The sequence below is a fragment of the Canis lupus genome, chromosome 27 (assembly GCF_003254725.2).
Source record: "Canis lupus dingo isolate Sandy chromosome 27, ASM325472v2, whole genome shotgun sequence".
NCBI lineage: Eukaryota > Metazoa > Chordata > Mammalia > Carnivora > Canidae > Canis > Canis lupus.
In genome coordinates, this window is record NC_064269.1 from 10,551,119 (window position 1) to 10,570,727 (window position 19,609).

Here is a 19,609-nt window from a genome sequence, read left to right on the forward strand (position 1 = left end):
GAAAATCTCTGAGAACACTTATTGAAAATGCTTAAATTATTCTTTATCACATGAGTGCTTTCTACCCCTTGGTGACAGGGAAGATCCTGGTAGCTCTGAGCTTTTGGGCCTTCAATCTGATTTTTTGTTTTAAAGATTTTATTTATTTATGAGAGACATAGAAAGAGAAAGGCAGAGACATAGGCAGAGGGAGAAGCAGGCTCTGTGCAGGGAGCCCTGCGTGGGACTTGATCCGGAATTCCAGGATCACACCCTGGGCCGAAGGCAGACGCTCAACTGCTGAGCCACCTGGGCATCCTATGAATCTTATTTTTCAACCCTCTTATTTCTTCACAGAAGGAAGGAAATCCTATTTTGCTGTTGCTACACTTGCCAAATCAGAAATTAGGGCAAATAATATTTTTTATTAACCTAGTGTTCTATTGGTTACAGATGAATAAATATAGTGTTTCAACCATCCTAAGCACTATTCAGTGCTCATCATGATAAATGTACTCTTTAATCTCCCATCACCTATTTCACCCACCTCCTCCTCTGGTAACCATCAGTTCTCTGTAGTTAAGAGTCTGTTTCTTGATTTCTGTCTTTCTTTTTTTTTTTTTAATTTCATACGTGAGTGAGATCACATAATATTTGTCTTTCTGTGGCTTATTTTGCTTAGCATTATATTCTCTAGCTCCATCCATGTTGTTGCAAATGGCAAGGTTTCATTTTTTATGGCTGAGTAATATTCCATCATGTATATACTACCTCTTCTTTATCCATTCATACAATCAGTGCACTTGGGCTGCTTGCATAATTTGGCTGTCAATGCTTCAGTCAACATACGAGCATGTATCCCGTTGAATTTGTATTTTGGGACAAATACCCAGTAGTGTGATTACTGATTATAGGGTAATACCATTAACTTGTTGAGGAAACTCCACACTGTTTTCCACAGTGGCTACACCAGTTTGCCTTCCCATGAACAGTGAAAGAGGGTTCCTTATTTTCCACATCCTCACCAACACTTGTTTCTTGTGTTTTTTTTTTTTTTAATTTTAGCTATTCTGATAGGTATGAGGTGATACCTCATTGTGGTTTTGATTTGCATTTCCCTGATGATGAGTGATGTTGAGGATCTTTTCATGTGTTGGCTATCTGGATGTCTTTGGAGAAATGTCAGTTCATGTCTTCTGCTCGTTTTTTAATTTGATTAGTTTTTAGGGTGTTGAGTTGTATCAGTTCTTTATATATTTTGGATCTTACCCTTTATTGGCTATACCATTTGCAAATAGCTTCTCCTATTCCATAGGTTGCTTCTTAATTTTGTTGTTTCCTTTGCTATGCAGAAGCTTTGTAATTTTTATTTTAGAAGCTTTGTATTTTGATGTAGTCCCAACAGATTATTATTATTTTTTATTTCCCTTGCTTTAGGAGACCTCTCTAAACTGTTGCCATGGCTGATGTCAGAGAAATTGTTGCCTGTTCTCCCTTCTAGGATCTTCTTGGTTTCAGGTCTCATATTTGGTCTTTAATCCATTTTGAGTTTATTTTTGTGCATGGCATGAAAAAGTGATCAGGTTTCTTTCTTTTGTGTGTAACTATCCGGTTTTCCCTACGCTCTTTGTTGAAGAGATTCTTTTTCTCATTGGATATTGTTTCCCTCTTTGTTGAAAATTAATTGACCGCTTCGTTGTGGATGTGTTTTCTGGGCTTTCTCTTCTGATGATCTATGCGTCTATTTTTATGCCAGTACCATACTGTTTTAATTACTAGAGTTTTGGGGATCCCTGGGTGGCTCAGAGGTTTGGCACCTGCCTTCGGGCGTGATCCTGGAGCCCCCGGATCGAGTCCCGCATCGGGCTCCCTGCGCGGAGCCTGCTTCTCCCTCTGCCTGTCTCTGCCTCTCTCTGTCCCTCTCTCTGTGTGTGTCTCTCATGAATAAATAAAATCTTTAGAAAGAAATTACTAGGGATCCCTGGGTGGCGCAGTGGTTTGGCGCCTGCCTTTGGCCCAGGGCGCGATCCTGGAGACCCGGGATCGAATCCCACGTCGGGCTCCCGGTGCATGGAGCCTGCTTCTCCCTCTGCCTGTGTCTCTGCCTCTCTCTCTCTCTGTGACTATCATAAATAAATAAAAATTAAAAAAAAAAAAAGAAATTACTAGAACTTTGTAGTATAACTTGAAGTATGGAATTTTTCAAGATTGCTTTGGCTATTCAGGGTCTTTTGTGGTTCCATACAAATTTTAGGATTGTTCTAGCTCTGTGAGAAATGCCGTTGGTATTTTGATAGGGATTGCATTATATTAAGTGTAGATTGCTTTGTGTGGCATAGACATTTTAACAGTATTTTTTCTTCTAATCCATGAGCATGGAATGCTTTGCCATTTCTTTGGGTCTTGGACTTTTTTCATCAGTATTTTATAGTTTTTAAAGTATAGGCCTTTCACCTCTTTGGTTAAGCTTCCTAGATATTTTATTTTTAGGACAGTTGTAAATGGAATGCTTTTCTTTCTGTTGCTTTATTCTTGGTACATAAAAATGGAACAAGTTTCTATACATTGATTTTGTAGCCTGCAACTTTACTGAATTCATTTATCAGTTCTGGTAGTAGTTTGGATCTTTAGGGTTTTCTATATGTAGTATTACCCCATTTGCAAATAGTGAAAGTTTTACTCCTTAACAGTTTGGGTGCCTATTATTTTGTTTGTTGCCTAATACTGTGGCTAGGACTTCCAGTACTATGTTGAATGAAGTAATGAGAGTGGGCACCCTTGTCCTGTTCCCGATCTTAGAGGAAAGGCTCTGTTTTTCCCCATTGAGTGTGATGTTGGCTGTGGGTTTTTCTTTCCTTTTTTTTTTTTTTAAAAAAAAAAGAGAGAGCACACAAGCAGGGAGTAGGGCAGAGGGAAAGAAACAATAAGACCCCTTGTTGAGTGGGGAAGCCCAACATGAGTCTGCATCCCAGGACCCTGAGATCATGACCTGAGCCACCTAGGTGCCCCAGCTGTGGGTTTTTCAGAGAAGGCCTTTATTATGTTGAGGTATGTTCTCTCTAAACCTACTTTAAGGGTTTTTATCATGAATAGATGTTTTTACTTTGTCAAATGCTTTTTCTGCATCTATTCATATGATCATATGGTTTTTATTCTTATTGATGTGATGTATCACATTGATTTGTGGATATTGAACTACCCTTGCATCCTGGGAATAAATTCTACTTGATCGTGGTGAATGATTTTTTTTTTAACATATTATTGGATTCATTTTGCTACTATTTTGTTGAGGATTTTTGTACCCATGTTCATCAGAGATACTGGCCTGTGGTTCTCTTTTTGTGTCATATCTTTATCTAGTTTTGATATCTGAGTAATGCTAGCCTCAGGATGAATTCGGAAGTTTTCCTTTCTCTTCTAGTTTTTGGAATAGTTTGAGGAGAATAGGTATTAATGCTTCTTTAAATATTTGGAATTAGGGGCACCTGGATGGCTCAGCGGTTGAGCATTGGCCTTCAGCTCAGGGTGTGATCCCAGGGTCCTGAGATCGAGTCCCGCATGGGGCTCCCCATGGAGAGCCTGCTTCTGCCTCTGCCTATGTCTCTGCCTCTCTCTCTGTCTCTCATGAATAAGTAAATAAAATCTTTAAAAAATAATAAATATTTGGAATTCATCTGTGAAGCCATCTGGTCCTGGACTTTTGTTTGTAGGGAGTTCTTCGATTACTTATTCAATTTCATTGCTGGTTATTAGTCTGTTCAAAGTTTCTATTTCTTCCAGCTTCAGTTTTGATAGGTTATATGTTTCTAGGAATTCATTTCTTTTAGGGTGTCCCAATTTGTTGGCATATAATTATTTCCTAATGTATAACATTTTATCTTAAATTCTTATGATTATATATGCTAGGAATATATAGCCATTGTTGCCTAAGCACAGTATGTGGTACAAAGTGGGCATGCAGTAGTTAATGAAAGATATAATGAATAAGCGATTAATATTTTGTTTCAGAATGCATGATGTTATAATAGACCAAAAACAGATGATTCAAAATAACTTCTAGAAGTATAAAAAATGGATACTTGTTGACTTGACTTTCTAAAATGAAAACAGCTATACATAGAAATTTATCTGGCTAACATGTTTTTACTTCTGAACCTGAAGAAACTAGATGTATAATTATCTAGATATATAATTATCTACATGTGGGTGTGGCATGCTCATTATGAGGGGATTCTAATAAGAGCACTGACACAGAGGATAGTCATTGATAATGTAGGAAATTGAATCAATTATCTGGAACAGTATAGGATGAACTTTATAATTTTAAATGGTTAAAGGAGATATTCATTAAGAAAATTGTGGGGAGGAGGGTAGAGATACCAAAGGAAAATATTCGATTTTGTAAATGCAACAGATTGTGAAGCCTGTTTAATGATAGGCAACTTTGATATCTGTGCCACAGAAATATTAACTAGAAGGAGGAAAGGAGCACAAGGGGAATATTGATTGGAAAAAAAAAATTGAAATAGCGTACATGCAGTTTTGGTGATAATGGCATCCTCAGAAGAGTTTTGTTACCTGTATTTCACATAAGAATCAATATAATCACTGGAAGATACTGTGGCATAACCCGGAGATTCTATGGGAGTTTTATTTTTTTTTATTATTTTTTAATAATAAATTTATTTTTTATTGGTGTTCAATTTGCCAACATACAGAATAACACCCAGTGCTCATCCCGTCAAGTGCCCCCCTCAGTGCCCGCCACCCATTCACCCCCACCCCCCGCCCTCCTCCCCTTTCACCACCCCTAGTTCATTTCCCAGAGTTAGGAGTCTTTATGTTCTGTCTCCCTTTCTAATATTTCCTACCCATTTCTTCTCCCTTCCCTTCTATGGGAGTTTTAAACCACAGTTCATCAAGGGCGAAATAGACCTTTTGACTTCATAGAAAGTAAATCAGCTGCTCAGATTGCTTGACACAGTAGCCCAATGTGAGCGCGAATCATGTTCCAGGCTCTTAGTTCCACTAGGAGAGCCAGTTTCAGTTGAAGATTAGATGTTTGTAGATCTAGTCAACCAGTTGTGTTGAGCTTTCATCCATAAGGAGACATACTGCAGTGGGTTTAAGGAAGAGGGGAAGCATTCCAAGTGTAGGTAGGTAGGAGGAAAAATTGAGAGTCTTGTCTTCTGAGGTGGTTTGGGTTTGATACATGCTTCCTTTCCTCTTCAGACATCAAATTTCAGATGATTTATAAATTACCTGGGTTTAATGCTTTCTCTGTTCTTTTTCATTAAAAGAAAGTGTGGAATTTAAGAAACAATGAGGACAGGGAAAAAGAGGCAAATCAAGGAGAACTCTTAACTATAGAGAACTAACTAATGATTACTAGAGGGGGAGGTAGGTGGGGAGATGAGTGAAATAGGTGATGGGGATTAAGGAGGGTATTTGTGATGAGCACTAGGTATTGTATGGAAATGTTGAACCACTATATGGTACTTTTGAAGCTGATATTACACTGTATGTTAACTAACTAGGATTTACATAAAAAGAGAATGTTCAGATAAAGATACAGGATGGTCAGCAGACTTTATGGTTCTGCATATATATTATTGTTAGTGAAAAGCCATGATCACAACTATATTTGCAGATATAAACCATGTGAAAGGAAACTGAGCAAGAGTGACAGACTCTCCTTGTTTTGCCTGGGACTTTCCTAGTTTTAGTGTTAAGACTCATGTCCTTGGAAACCCCTTTGTCCTAAGTAAACAGGACAGTTGGGGACACCTTGTAGAGATGGTCAAATCTAGTTCAGCTTGTTTTATCTCTACTCATGAATACTATTTCCAAATTAAAGAGGTAAGAGGAATGCTGTCTCCATGTAAGTGTCCACAGATGGGGATGCAGCGGTTTGGTGCCTGCCTTTGGCCCAGGGCGCAATCCTGGTAGACCCGGGATCGAATCCCACGTAGGGCTCCCGGTGCATGGAGCCTGCTTCTCCCTCTGCCTGTGTCTCTGCGCCTCTCTCTCTCTGTGACTATCATAAATAAATACAAATTAAAAAAAAAAAAAAAAAAAGTGTCCACAGATGTTTCCGGTTGAGAAAGGAGCCGATTTTGCACATTCTGTCCTCCTTTTTAAGAAGGCATTAACTGCATTTATTCAAACACACACAAGGTATTGGTAATGTAAATTTAGGAAAAACAAGAAAATATGATTTAGACTTGAAGTATAATTATGAACCATTTAAAGAAAAGTTCAGAGTCATGAAGAAGTTTTTGTGTATTGGCTCTAGATAAAATAGGGGAAACAACTGAATGCTTCAACACTGACCAACTGGATTATATACACCATTTAGAGAGAGGATTATCTACTCTTAATCATCCTGCAGAAAGGAAACATTTATGGTGTCTTAAACATTTTTTTTTACTTTCAACAGTTTAACAATATCTGCATAATGTGATACAGAAATGTGTGATTTAATTCACTAGAATGCTGTGTACAAATAGCGTAGAGATCTCTTATTCAAAGTATTTCTGGTAACATTAAAATAAGGATGAACAGAATTGTGTATAGTGTATCTAATGAAATGAGTTTGTGTTAAATGGTCAGAGATGTTCAACTGTTTTCTATACCAAAGCTTTTATCTTTAGAGAATTTGGGTGACAATATTTGGCTAAAATGGCATTTACTGAAATTAAACAACCAAAGTATTTGTCAACTAGAGGAGTTACTTTCGGCAACAGACTTACCTTGGTGTTTTCAGTGAGTTATTTAATAAACCCTGACAATATTTACTGTAAGTCAGACTTCTATACTCCATTGTGTTTACAAAGGTTTGGCTTTATGATATTCACTTTCTTATAGATTTAACAATGTAAATTTAAGGAGTACCATGTGATCATCAGGCATTAGCCCTGTTTATTAGAATATAGTTACTATTAGAGGCATTTATCGACTAAAACCCTAAGTTGCACTACACTAACTTAATATTGCATTCAGTCATGTTATTCAGGGTAGAGAATTTTTAGTCACGTTAAAATAAAGACCATATACTTTCATACTTTAGGTTTAGGTATGACCGTTAATGTTTTCTTTTCCTTTCTTCATCTCCATGTTCTGGTTATTTTTTAATTTTAATTTTTAAAATTGAAATAAAGTTGACATACAGTATTTCAGTTTAATTTTCTGCACATATATACTTTGTATGTAGTGGAATGTCATTTTCTAAATTTGAGCAAAAAGATCTGACAAGAGTAGTGATCTTTGTAAACAAAATCTGCTTGTTAAAATCAGTTTTATATAGGTGATTTTTATTTATTTTTTTTAAAAAAGATTTTATTTATTTATTCATGAGAGACAGAGAGAGGCAGAGACACAGGCAGAGGGAGAAGTAGGCTCCATGCAGGGAGCCCGACGTGGGACTCGATCCCGGGTCTCCAGGATCACGCCCTGGGCCAAAGGCAGTGCTAAACCGCTGAGCCACCCGGGCTGCCCCTATATAGGTGATTTTGAAGGTGAAGGTGGTCAAAAGGTACAAACTTCCAATTATAAGTCCTAGGAGTGTAATGCACAGCAAAGTGAATAGTTGACATGGTGATTATTTTGTTTGCAAGTTTGCTTAGAATAGATCTGAAAAGTTCTCATCACAAGAAAAAAATAACTGTGGTAATGGTTGTTATTGTAGTTATCATTTCACAATATATACATACATCATTGTATATATAGCTAAAACTAATATGTCAGTTATCTTAAAAATGACTAAAATAATAAAAATGAAGATAGTCTCTAGGTATATCATATATGTACATTTGCTGAAACTCTATACATGAATTATTTCAAAATAGTTGGTCAATTAATGGTGTTAGTAACTTCATGATTTGCATAAAGTGTATGGTCAATGGTGTTAGTAACTTCATGATTTGCATAAAGTGTATTTTGCCTAGAATTTTCTTAAAATATTTAAGTAACAATTTATACCATTTCATCTCTACCTTTTTAGCTAAATGTTTATGAATTACTGTTCTATGAGACCTATAAAGAAACCAGATATGCCAGGGAAAGAAATACTTAAAAAGTTTCAATACATTTCAATTAGATCAATAAAAATTCTAAAATGCAGAACTCTAATATGTGGTGATTATAGTTCTATATATCAATATTGCGTGGCTCTTTAGAACAAGAGGTTGCCTTAGAAATCTGATCTAATATTTTCTAAGGTGTAATCTATGGAATGGGCTAATAGTCTTGTGACATGTTCCATAGGAAGAAGGGGAAAAAATGTTCAAGCATTTATGTGAAATAATACCTCTCATAGATTATATGTATATATGTTAGCCTATTTGAGACTCTGAAAATACCTGCTTTTTTTACTCAACGTTTCTCAAACTAGGGAATAATTTTATCCTTTAAGACAAATGTCCTTCACACTCCTCCCTCAACAGCATCTGGTAAATACTAATTTAATTTGCTAGGGCATTGTGACCCAGTACTCAGTGCCTCAATGTGGTTGCAGATATTGAGACAAAAAGTAGATAGACCCGTTTCCAGAGTTGAGAAACTTCCTTCTAACTAGTAATAAAGCTAGAACTAAAACCAAGGTCTCCTGACTACGGAGGACTTCTGAGGCCATGGTCAAGTTGACAATAGCAGGGCAATGTCATGAAACACATAAGGGTTCTGAAAGAAATGTTTGTACCAACAGCTGATTAGAAGGATTTTGGGTGGAATGCTGAAATTCCCTAATATAGATACAATAGTTAGAGCTACAGCCAATAAACTTATTAATATGTTGATGAAGCAGTAGCAAACATGGTACTCTACCATCATGGCAATCTAATATGGGGTGGTAGTTTGGGGATGAGAGAAGCATATTGTACATGCCAGTTAGAAAAGCCTCTGAGTAATGAAATGGGCCTTGTCATCAATCATCTGCCTGCTTCACAATTCCATTTAATTGAATATTTATACAATGGCACCTTTAAATATCTGAACATAATAAGAGGTATGTATATATAGGTATATATATTGAATATGAGCACATAGATGATGAAGGTCAGCACATACAATGGGAGATGCCTACATTTAAGTAGGATGACCTTAATTTAGTTACTTCATGATGCCATTTTAGTATAAAAGCAAAATATCAATCTGAGGGTGTTTTGGGGGAGAAGTGTATATGAAGAATTAAGTTGAGCTGTCTATTTTCGTATCAGTGAGTTTTTAAGTTGTTATTTAAGTTCCAGTTAACATATAGTATAATATTAATTTCAGGTGTACAACTGAGTGATTCAACCTTCCATACATCACTTGGAATTCATTATAGCAAGTGTGCTTATTAGTCCCCATCACCTATTTCATCCATTTCCACCCACCCACCTTTCTTCTGGTAACCATCAGTTCTTTATAGTTTATTTCCAGGTGTGCCTCTTCCCCCTCCCCTCAAATATAGGTTTGTTTTGTTTCTTAAATCCCATATTTGCGTGAAATTGTATGGTATTTGTATATGATGAATTTATTGCGCTCAGCATAAAACTCTGTAGCTCCATCCATGTCATTGCAAATGGCAAGATTTCATTCTTCTGTATGGCTGAGTAATATTCCATAGTAGATATATATACTACATCTTCCTTATAGATCTGTTATTTTTCAATAAAGGGGCAATATGTTTCTTTCTGAAACTCAAATTTTTAAGACTGTATATTGTGTAGCTGACAGTAAAACATCCAGATTGTCATTTTTGGTCAATATCTTTGGGGCAATGAGTGGAGAAATTAGCCATGTAGGTACTTCATAGTACTTAAGCTCTTTTCTATATGGGGTAACTGGGAATGCCTGCTCTCCTGTGACATAGAAGTCTTCACAACTGTTCATTTTTAAGGGGGAAAAGAGCCTTAGTGCATACCTTTGAGGTGTATTATTTATTTTGTAATTTGACTTAGAAAAGCATCCAGTTTTAAACTCACTGGATCAAAGGATAACCCTGTAGTTACAAGTATGGGTATACTTTGTTTTCTGTGGGAGATAAGTATTGTTTAAAGTTACATGGAAAATATCAATTAGCTACAAATTTCCACAGCTCCCATTTTCAAGCGAGCAATACTCCTGTGTTAACAGACCTGCTTGAAATTGCCAGTCATTTGATTGTCCTGTCTTAACTTACTCTCAACTCTACAAGACCACTTTTGCCCCCCCAAAAAAAAAAATGCTCTTGCTAAAGCTGAAGGCACCACTGTTGGTAGACCAACCTGTAAATATTTGTGGCTGTGCAGCTAAAACAATAGGAGAGGTGCAGGAATGTATATTGAATTCCATGCTGACCCTACAGTGTCAGCATTTCCAGAGATGCTTTTGGCTCTGGTTTTGATTGTACTCCACGTGGCAAAAGAAACAGCAGCAGCAGTCATGTAGGTTATTCATTATTTTGAAACAGCTTTGGCTGATGGAATGAGGGCTCCACTATTAGTACTTCGAGTAAATTCTAAGCTCCAAAAGGCCAGGGTCCATGTCTTCCTTATCTCTGGTTTGCTAGCCAACAAAGCAGGGTGTAGATACTGAACATTTATCAAAAAGATGAGAGTAGTAATACCTCCTGAAGCAATTGCTATGTTGCTTTGGTAGTGGTCCAGGAGATGATGATCCTGGTTTCAGAAACTTTTTTTTTTTTTTTTTTTGTAAATGAGGTATAGTTAACAAAGTGTACAACAGTGATTCGAGTGATAAAACAACTCTTCATGTTATGCTGTGCTCACCATTAGCTACCATTGTCACCGTACAATGCTATAACAATATCATTGACTATTCCTTATGTAGTACCCTTCATCCCCATGACTTATTTCCTAACTGGAAACTTGTACCTCCTACTCTTTCACCCATTTTGCCCATTCCCCATCCCCTCCGCTCTTGCAACCACCAGTTTGTCTTCTGTATTTATGGGTCTACTAATGTTTTGCTTTCTAGATTTCATATATAAGTGAAATTACATGTATTTGTCTTTTTTTTGTCTGACTTATTTCACTTAGCATTATACCCTCTAGGTTCCTCCATGTTTTCACAAATGGCAACATCTCATTCGTATGGCTGAGTAATATTCTGTTATGTATATATACATCATGTTTTAACCATTCATCTATCAGTGGACACTTAGATTGCATTATTTCTACTAGCCAATATACAGAAGCATAATAATAATGTAATAAGCATAAATAAAGGTGATCTATCTTTTTGAATTAGGGTTTTCTTTGGGTAAATACCCGTGGTGGAATTACTGGATCATATGTTATTCCTATTTTTATTGTTTGAGGAACCTTTATGCAGTTTTCTACAGTGGTTGCAACCACTTTACATTCTCATCCATGGTGCACAAGGTTTCCTTTTTCTCCACATCTTGACCAACACTTAATTCTTGTCTTTTTGATACTAACCATTCGTGATAGGTATAAGGTTTTATCTTGTGGTTTTGGTTTGCATTTCCTTGGTCAGTGATATTAAGCAACTTTTCACGTGTCTTTTGGCAATGTGTATGTCATCTTTGGAAGGATGTCTATTCGGGTCCTTTGCTCTATTTTAGTTTGTTTTTAAGTTCTTTATATATTTTTGATACTAATTCCTATTGTATATATCATTTGCAAATATGTAGTAGGTTGCCTTTAATTTTGATGATGATGTCCTTGTTGTACAAAAGCTTTTTATTTTGGTACAGTCTTAGTAGTTTAGTTTGCTTTTTTCCCCATGCCCGAGACCTATCAAAAAAGAGGTTACTAAGGGCATTGTCAAAGAGGCTACTGCCTGTCTTTGGAAACAATTTTCATTGCACAGGTGATCCAGGGCTCAAGGGGACTGGGTCTCTGAAGGAGTGCAAGACAGAGGCATTGGATGTGGAAGAAACTATTACTGCAGTGGAAACCTTTATGATGGCTACAAGAAGAGGAGATGAATCTAGTGAATTAACACCTTAACCAGGAATCACAAACTGAGCCCATGTAGAGTGCCTCATAGAATTGCATTTTTCTGTCTTGGAGAATTAAAGACCAGGTTGTGACCTGTGACTTCTCCTATGATTCCTTAAAGGATTTTGGATGAATCTGTTTCCATGGATTCTAGTAGTGCTAACCATTAAAAATTCTAGGGATCCCTGGGTGGCTCAGTGGTTTGTGCCTGCCTTCAGCCTGGGGAGTGATCCTGGGGTCGAGTCCTGCATCAGGCTCCCTGCATGAAGCCTGCTTCTCCCTCTACCTCCATCTCTGCTGCTCTCTCTCTCTCTCTCTCATGAATAAAAAAAAAAAAAAATCTAAAAAATTATAGTCATACTCAGAATTGGAAATTTGCAGCCACTGTGGAAAATATTAGTTAAAACTACCAGAAAAATAGTTAAAAATTATATATCTAAATAATACTTATGTAAATTATGAATTGTGACACAGAATGAAGTAAAATTCCTGCTGAATCATCTAAAATATTTTCCAGGCTCTGAGTGATCAGATTACTCGAGGATTTTGTTCAAATACAAATTGATTCACTAGTCCAGGGTGGGGCCTACATTTCTGCATTTCTAATCAGCTCTAGGTGATACATATGCTGCTGATCTATGGACTGATCTCAGGAGTAGGTTTAAGGATACAGGTTCTCAAACTCAGGTTCACATTGGAATCATTAAAAGGGGAAACTTAGGCGGGATCCCTGGGGGGCCCAGCGGTTTAGTGCCTGCCTTCAGCCTGAGGCATGATCCTGGAGTCCTGGGATCAAGTTCTATGTCGGGCTTCTGCATGGAGCCTGCTTCTCCCACTGCCTGTGTCTTTGCCTCTCTCCTTCCCTCTCTCTCTCTCTCTGTGTCTCTCATGAATAAATAAATAAAATATTAAAAATAAAGGGGAAATTTAAAAGATACTGATGCTTGGGTCTCAATCCTATAGATTTTGATTTAATTTGTAAGGGATGTGGCCTGGGCATCTGGATTTGTGAAAAGGTCCATAGGAAATTCCAATGTGCAGCTAAATCAGAGATATGATGTTCTAGGACTGGTTTCAATTTATGTTTGAGAAGAAATAACTCACTTAGGCATCTAAATGAGTGTTTTAAATAAAACGTTCAGTATAGTTTTGTTGGCAGTTACTACATCAAAATTTACATTTACAACATTTAAAGAAGTGTCTTGGAAAATCCTAAAGTATACATAATAAGATTTTAACACTAAGATAGTATATAGTCTCATTATAGCACAGCCCTTGAAAGGTCAATATTAATAATTAAGTGCAGTTCTATTGAGAACTAGAACTCTGATGCTGCTTAATCTTCCACAATGCAGATAATCCTACAATTTCTTCCTTGCAGGTTGCAGCAATCTACAAGGACTCAAGTATTGGAAATCTCATCAACATAGTAATTGTAAAATTAGTTGTAATTCATAATGAACAGGTAAGAAACCGGCCTAAAGTTAGTCATCTTAATTGTAGAGGCTCCTAGTAACAATATATGTAGATCACAAAGTTGTTAGAAATGAGATATTTCTAAAATTTACATTTAAAAACTTAATTTAAAAAAGAGTGAGATTAACTTTTTATGTTGTAATGGAAATAAACTTTTCAAAGGAAGTAATAACAACTTAAAAACTTAAGGTTTAAAAGCAATGATGTATTCCCTTTTGAAATTGAAAGTTTTAAAATACAGTTTTTAGAAATCTTTTGATCCTAAAAATTGGATGGTTACATTGAAAAGGTCTCCCTAGATCTCCTTTTGATCAAGTCTTAAGTATTGCTAAAATATTTTTGAATAAATATGAGGGAGAAATGCCACTTCATTTGCCTCTAAAAATGCTATTGGTAAACTGCAAGGATGCTGACAAGCTTGGAGAGAAAAGAGGCTTGCAGATATTTTGTGTAATAATGAATTACTCTTTTTTTTTTTTTTTTTCCCCGTAGGAAGGACCAGTCATCAGTTACAATGCAGCTACCACACTGCGCAACTTCTGTTTGTGGCAGCAAACTCAGAATGTTCTTGATGATGCTCACCCTTCTCACCATGACACTGCTGTTCTTATCACTAGGTACAGTTTCAGAAATAACTTATCCAGCTGCAGTTGTTTACCCTTTCTCTTGTGCATGATCACTGATACTTCTTGTTACCTTAATGCTTTATTGATAAAGTACAGAAGTGTTCTTGAGAACTTGTATGGCAAAAGATACTACTGTATGGAAATCTTGTTCTTGCAATGCTAGTTGATTCCTTAGGAAATTAGCAATGTTAGGTTGCTGAGTAATGGATTGACCCAAATAAAATAATTTCTTTATTAGTGACAGAATTATGAAAAATAATTACAAATGAACTTAGTTATGGAACTGGATACAGGTTATGTTCATATCCCCCTTGATCCTCAATCACTTGGAAAGAGCTTTTGGATTTAATTGGTTGTCCACCTTTTGGACTTCTTGTAGTTTAAAAATAATCTGTTCCTCGTTTTGGTATTCAATATGTATCTTAATTACTAGGCTGCATTTATGAGGGTCTTTCTCAACTTGCTTACTTCTGCTATTATAAAATGATTGTCCATTTTACAAGCACCACTATACATTGTTAATTCATGCCTTCGCTTCAGCAACACTGATGGCTACTGGGATATTTAGGTCTTAGGATTGGTTGGTAGACAAAAGGAAATAATTGTTCCACTTAGAGGTCAAACTCTGCAATCTCCACTTTCGAAAACTCTGAAATGAAACACTTGGTCAATGTAAAATAGGTGACGTGTAGTCTGTGTGCTTTATCTCTTTTCAGAACTAAAGCAGAATTGACTTAATTTTATCCACCATATTATATCATCAGTCCATGGTTCTTCCCTGGATTATAGTTAGAGGCCAAGCAACAAAAATTGGAGATAATGAATTACAAGATGGGAGTTATAAAAAAGGCTAGAATAGGGAAGACCATAAGGAAAGACAAGAGAACTGTCAAATTGAATGCTTACAGACTAAGTAATGCAGAAGAAAAAAAAATTAAGCAATTTGGTAATGTCTGAGAACATTATTTGTGGTGGAGTATAATAGCTGAAGCTCATAATGAGTTGGAGCATCTAGAAAAGCAAAAACTACATCCTACAGCATAAGTAAAGGCAGAGAGAGAGGTGAAAGATACAGAGCTTATTGCTGAATGTGGTTAAACTTCAGCTCTTTTTAGTAGTCACTTTTATGTAGCACCTGTTGCTTATTGGTATATACAAATGCTGTATTACCCTAGGTCTAAATTATTGAGAGCTTAATAAGACTGAATTTGGAAGTGAGTTGGTGCTAATAGTCACATCATATAGTTCAAGCTTCTTTTTGTTTTGACTTGTTGAAAAATACTTTCTGAAAATGCTTCAAAATTTTTTGTTTTAAGGGAAGACATTTGTGGAGCTAGAGAGAAATGTGACACATTGGGTAAGTTACTTTGCAAATTACATATAACTTAGGTGCCTGCGTGGCACAGTTGGTTAAGCATCTGACTCTTGGTTTTGGCTCAGGTTATGCTCTCAGGTCATGAGATCGAGCCCGGTGCTCAGCACGGAGTCGGCTTAAGACTTTGTTTACCCCTCCGCACAGCTTGCGTGTTCTCCCTCTCTTTCAAATAAAAAAATCTTTAATAAATAGAATTTCTATAATTGTTTACTGAATTGTTTAAAATGTTTTCCTTTTATTTTACATTGTAATCATTTTGATTGTCTTCATTACTGATAGTCATTATTAGCTTCTGCTTCAGTACATATTAAAGAATAAGAACTGATACTGTGCCAGTTACTACATACATATAAACTATTTGCAAATTTAAAGCAAAATAATAAAACGAATAGCCTTAAATCTACCACCAAATTTAAGAGCCAAACTTAATACAATCATATGGCCTGCGCTAAGTCCTTATTCTATCCCTTTGCATGTCTCTAAGAGGTAGCTAATACCATGAATTTTATATGTTCTAGTTCCTTTCATCCATATTGAAACATAGTTCTATATATCAGTGTTCATAAAAGGAATTGTTTGGTTTTGGTTCTTTCTTGAGCATTGTAGTTGTAGTTCATGAATTTTCACTCCTGTATAATAATTCATCCTCAGTTTACATATCTACATGCTATCATGATATTTGGGCCAGTTCCAGGTTTTCATTATGAACTTAACCTTAAAATCTAGGGTATATTCCTACAATTAAAATGTTATGCATTTAAATGTGCTCATGTTCAACTTTGGTATATCTTAGAGTGATTGTGCCACTTGATCTCTTTATCAATAGTGTATAAACATTTCTTTTGATTATGTCCTTCTCAACCCAAGGTATCTTCAGATTTCTCATTTTGCCAATCTAAATGTAATATATTTCATTATAGTACTAATTTTCAGTTCCATAATTGAGTTTGTCATATTTCTTTCATTCCTCAGAGTAAAGGAAATATAAATAGCCAATAGATATGAAAAGATTTTCATTTTCCCACTGTGGTGTTTGTCATTTTCTTCTGCTTTTTATTTATTTTTATTTTTACTAAATTTTTTCCCAAGTTTTCATTTAAATTCCAGTTACATGCAGAGTAATATTAATTGCGAATATAGACTTTAGTGATTTAGCACCTCCATACTCCATACCACACCCAGTGCTCATCATAGCAAGTGCCCTTCATAATCCCTATCACCTGTTTAACCCATCCCAGCTCCCCCTCCCCACCTCTCCTCTGGTAACCATCAGTTTGTTTTCTATAGCCAAGAGTCTGTTGTTTCCTGCTTTTCCTACCCCTCCATGATTGTTTTGTTTCTTAAATTCCACATGAGTAAGATCATATGGCATACACACACACACACACACACACACACACACACACACACAAAACACCCCACAATTTTTTAATCCACTCATCATTCAATAGACATTTGGGCTCTTTCTATAACTTAACTATTGTGGATAATGCTGCTATAAATGTCAGGGTACATGTATCCCTTAGAATCAGTATTTTTATATCCTTTAGGTACTAGTTATTCACTAGTTATTACTAAGGCAATTGCTGGATCATAGGGTAGTTCTATTTTTAACTTTTTGAGGAACCTCCATGCTGTTTTCCAGAGTGGCTCACCAGTTCGTGTTCCCACCAATGGTGCAAAAGGGTTTCCTTTTCTCTGTGTCCTTGCCAACACCTGTTGTTTCCTGAGTTATTAGTTTCAGCCATTCTGACAGGTGTGAGGTGATATCTCCTTGTAGTTTTGATAAGAAAAATCTTAAATAAATCTAACTTTACACATAAAGGATAGAAAAACAAAGCCTAGAATCAGTAGAAGAAGGGAAATAATCAAGATTAGAAACAGAAATAAATGGCACAGAAACTAAGAAAACAATAGAACAGATCAATGAAACCAGGATCTGTTTCTTTGAAAAAATTAATAAATTTGATAAACCCCTAGCTGAACTTATCAAAAAGAGAAAGGACCCAAATAAATCACAAACGAGAGGAGAGAAATAACAACACCACAGAAATACAATTATAAGAGAATATTATGAAAAACTATATGCCAGCAAATTGGACTGTCTTACTGCTTTTTAGATGTTATTTATAACTTTGTGATACTAAATCCATTTTGGCTTCTGTGTATCACAGATACCCTTCAATAATTTGTTGCTTAGTTTTTGTTTCTGTGTGTTTGCGAAAAGGTGTAAAAACTGAATGTATAGCAATTTTATATTTGTTATGCCTGGGTGGCTCAGTGGTTAAGTGTCTGCCTTTGGCTCAGGTCGTGATTCTGAGGTCCTGGTAGGATTCCCACATCGGGCTCCCTGCAAGGAACCTACTTCACCCTCTGCCTATGTCTCTGCCTCCTTCTCTGTCTCTCATGAATAAAAAAAATAAAATCTTAAAAAAAAAAAAAACACCCTTCTGTAACTCAAAGTCTAAACATATCCTGTTTTCTTATAAACATTTAAAAATTGGTCCTTTCATGTTTAAATTTCTAAACCATTTGGGATAAAACTAGATACAGACCTAGTTTTGTTCCTTTTCTATTTAGATAGTTTCCTCAGACCATACATCGAATAGTTCACTTCCTTTACTTAGTAACTGCAGTCTCCTAAAAATTTTATATTTGCATGAGTGTCTGCAAATCATTCTTCCATTCCATTAATTACTTTCCTAGTTTATGTACCAATTCTACTCTACCAGTTGACCTTTGAACAACATGGTTTGAGCTGCGCAGGTCAAATTATACAGAGACTAACACATAGATTGTTTCACTCAGTACAGCATTGTAAATCTATTTTACTTATTATTTTCTTTAGCTTTATTGTAAGAATTCAATGTATAATTCATACACAAAACATGTGTCAGTAATTCTTTTATTTTAAGGCTTCTGGTCAGCTGTTGGCCATTATGGTTTTGGGAGTCAAAAGTTATATCCTTTTTCACTGCACAGGGTTGGTGTCCCTAATTCCCATGTTGTTCAAGAATCAATTGTATTTTAATTTTTGTAGCCCTGTAATAAATCCTACTAATTGGCAGGGTATATAACTTTACCTTATTTTTGGCAACAGTATTTTAGCTATTCTTAGACTTTGTTTTTCCATAAAAAAATTTTAGATCTGCATTTCAACTCATTATAAAACATTATCTGTCCATTTATGTAGATCTTTTTAAATGTCTTTCAGTAATACATGTTTTCTTTCATGCTAGTCATACACAAATTTTGTTAGACTTTTTTATTGTAAAGAGCATAGAATACTGATTAATAGAAATGCAATAGACTATTTTGTTTATTGATTTTAATTCTAGCCACTGATTCATCACTCAAAATCTCATGGACACTCATATCATTTGTGAATTATGGCAATTATCCTTACTTTTCAATAATTTTTTTCTTTAGGGAATACTAATAAAGTTACACTGTTAAGAATATTTGCCATAGGTTCTTGGCAGAAAATTTAATCCTAAGTATTGAGTCCTAAAAAGCATGTTTCCTTCCTTTTTCTAATTTTAGTATAATTATCACACAATATTAGGTTCACTTGTACCTTATAGTTAGTCAACATTTACATATACATTGTGAAATGCTTACTGTGATAAGCTATTATATATCAGCACAGTTATTAAGTTATTATAGTATTATTGGCTTATTCCCTATGCTGTACTTTATATTTCTGTGATTTATTTTATAAATGGAAGTTTGTACTTTTTAATCCCCTTCACCTTTTTCACCCACTCCCTACCCTCCATGGCAACTACCAGTTTGTTCTCCGTATTGATCAAACTGGTTGGTTGCTTGTTTTGTAGATTTCACATATAAGTAAAATTAAATGGTGTTTTGTAGATTTCACATATAAGTAAAATTAAATAGTGTTTGTATTTCTCTGACTTACCTTACTTAGCATAAATACTCTAAATCCATCTGTGTTATCACAAATGACAAGATTTCATTCTTTTTTATGGTTGAATAATCTATTGTATACTTATATATCACATCTTCTTTATCCATTCATCTATCAGTAATCTTAGCAATTAGGTAGTTTCCATATCTTGGCTATTGTAAATAATGTTGCAGTGAACATAGGAATGCATATATCTTTTCAAATTAGTGTTTTTGTTTTCAGGTAAATAGCCAAAAACGGAATTGCTGGATCACATAATCTTTCTATTTCTAGT

General features: G+C 35.5%; 1 protein-coding gene across 5 annotated transcripts in view; it reads left to right on the plus strand.

Annotated features, from left to right (window-relative positions):
* The window catches only part of ADAMTS20 (ADAM metallopeptidase with thrombospondin type 1 motif 20), a 163,132-nt gene that overhangs the window by 35,942 nt on the left and 107,581 nt on the right, over positions 1 to 19,609 (plus strand). For all 5 annotated transcript variants that reach the window (XM_049102553.1, XM_049102556.1, XM_049102555.1 and 2 more), the window contains exons 5-7: positions 13,309 to 13,392; positions 13,896 to 14,020; positions 15,346 to 15,386. In XM_049102553.1, coding sequence (XP_048958510.1) covers positions 13,309 to 13,392; positions 13,896 to 14,020; positions 15,346 to 15,386 — 250 coding nt within the window. The remainder of the gene's footprint in view (positions 1 to 13,308; positions 13,393 to 13,895; positions 14,021 to 15,345; positions 15,387 to 19,609) is intronic.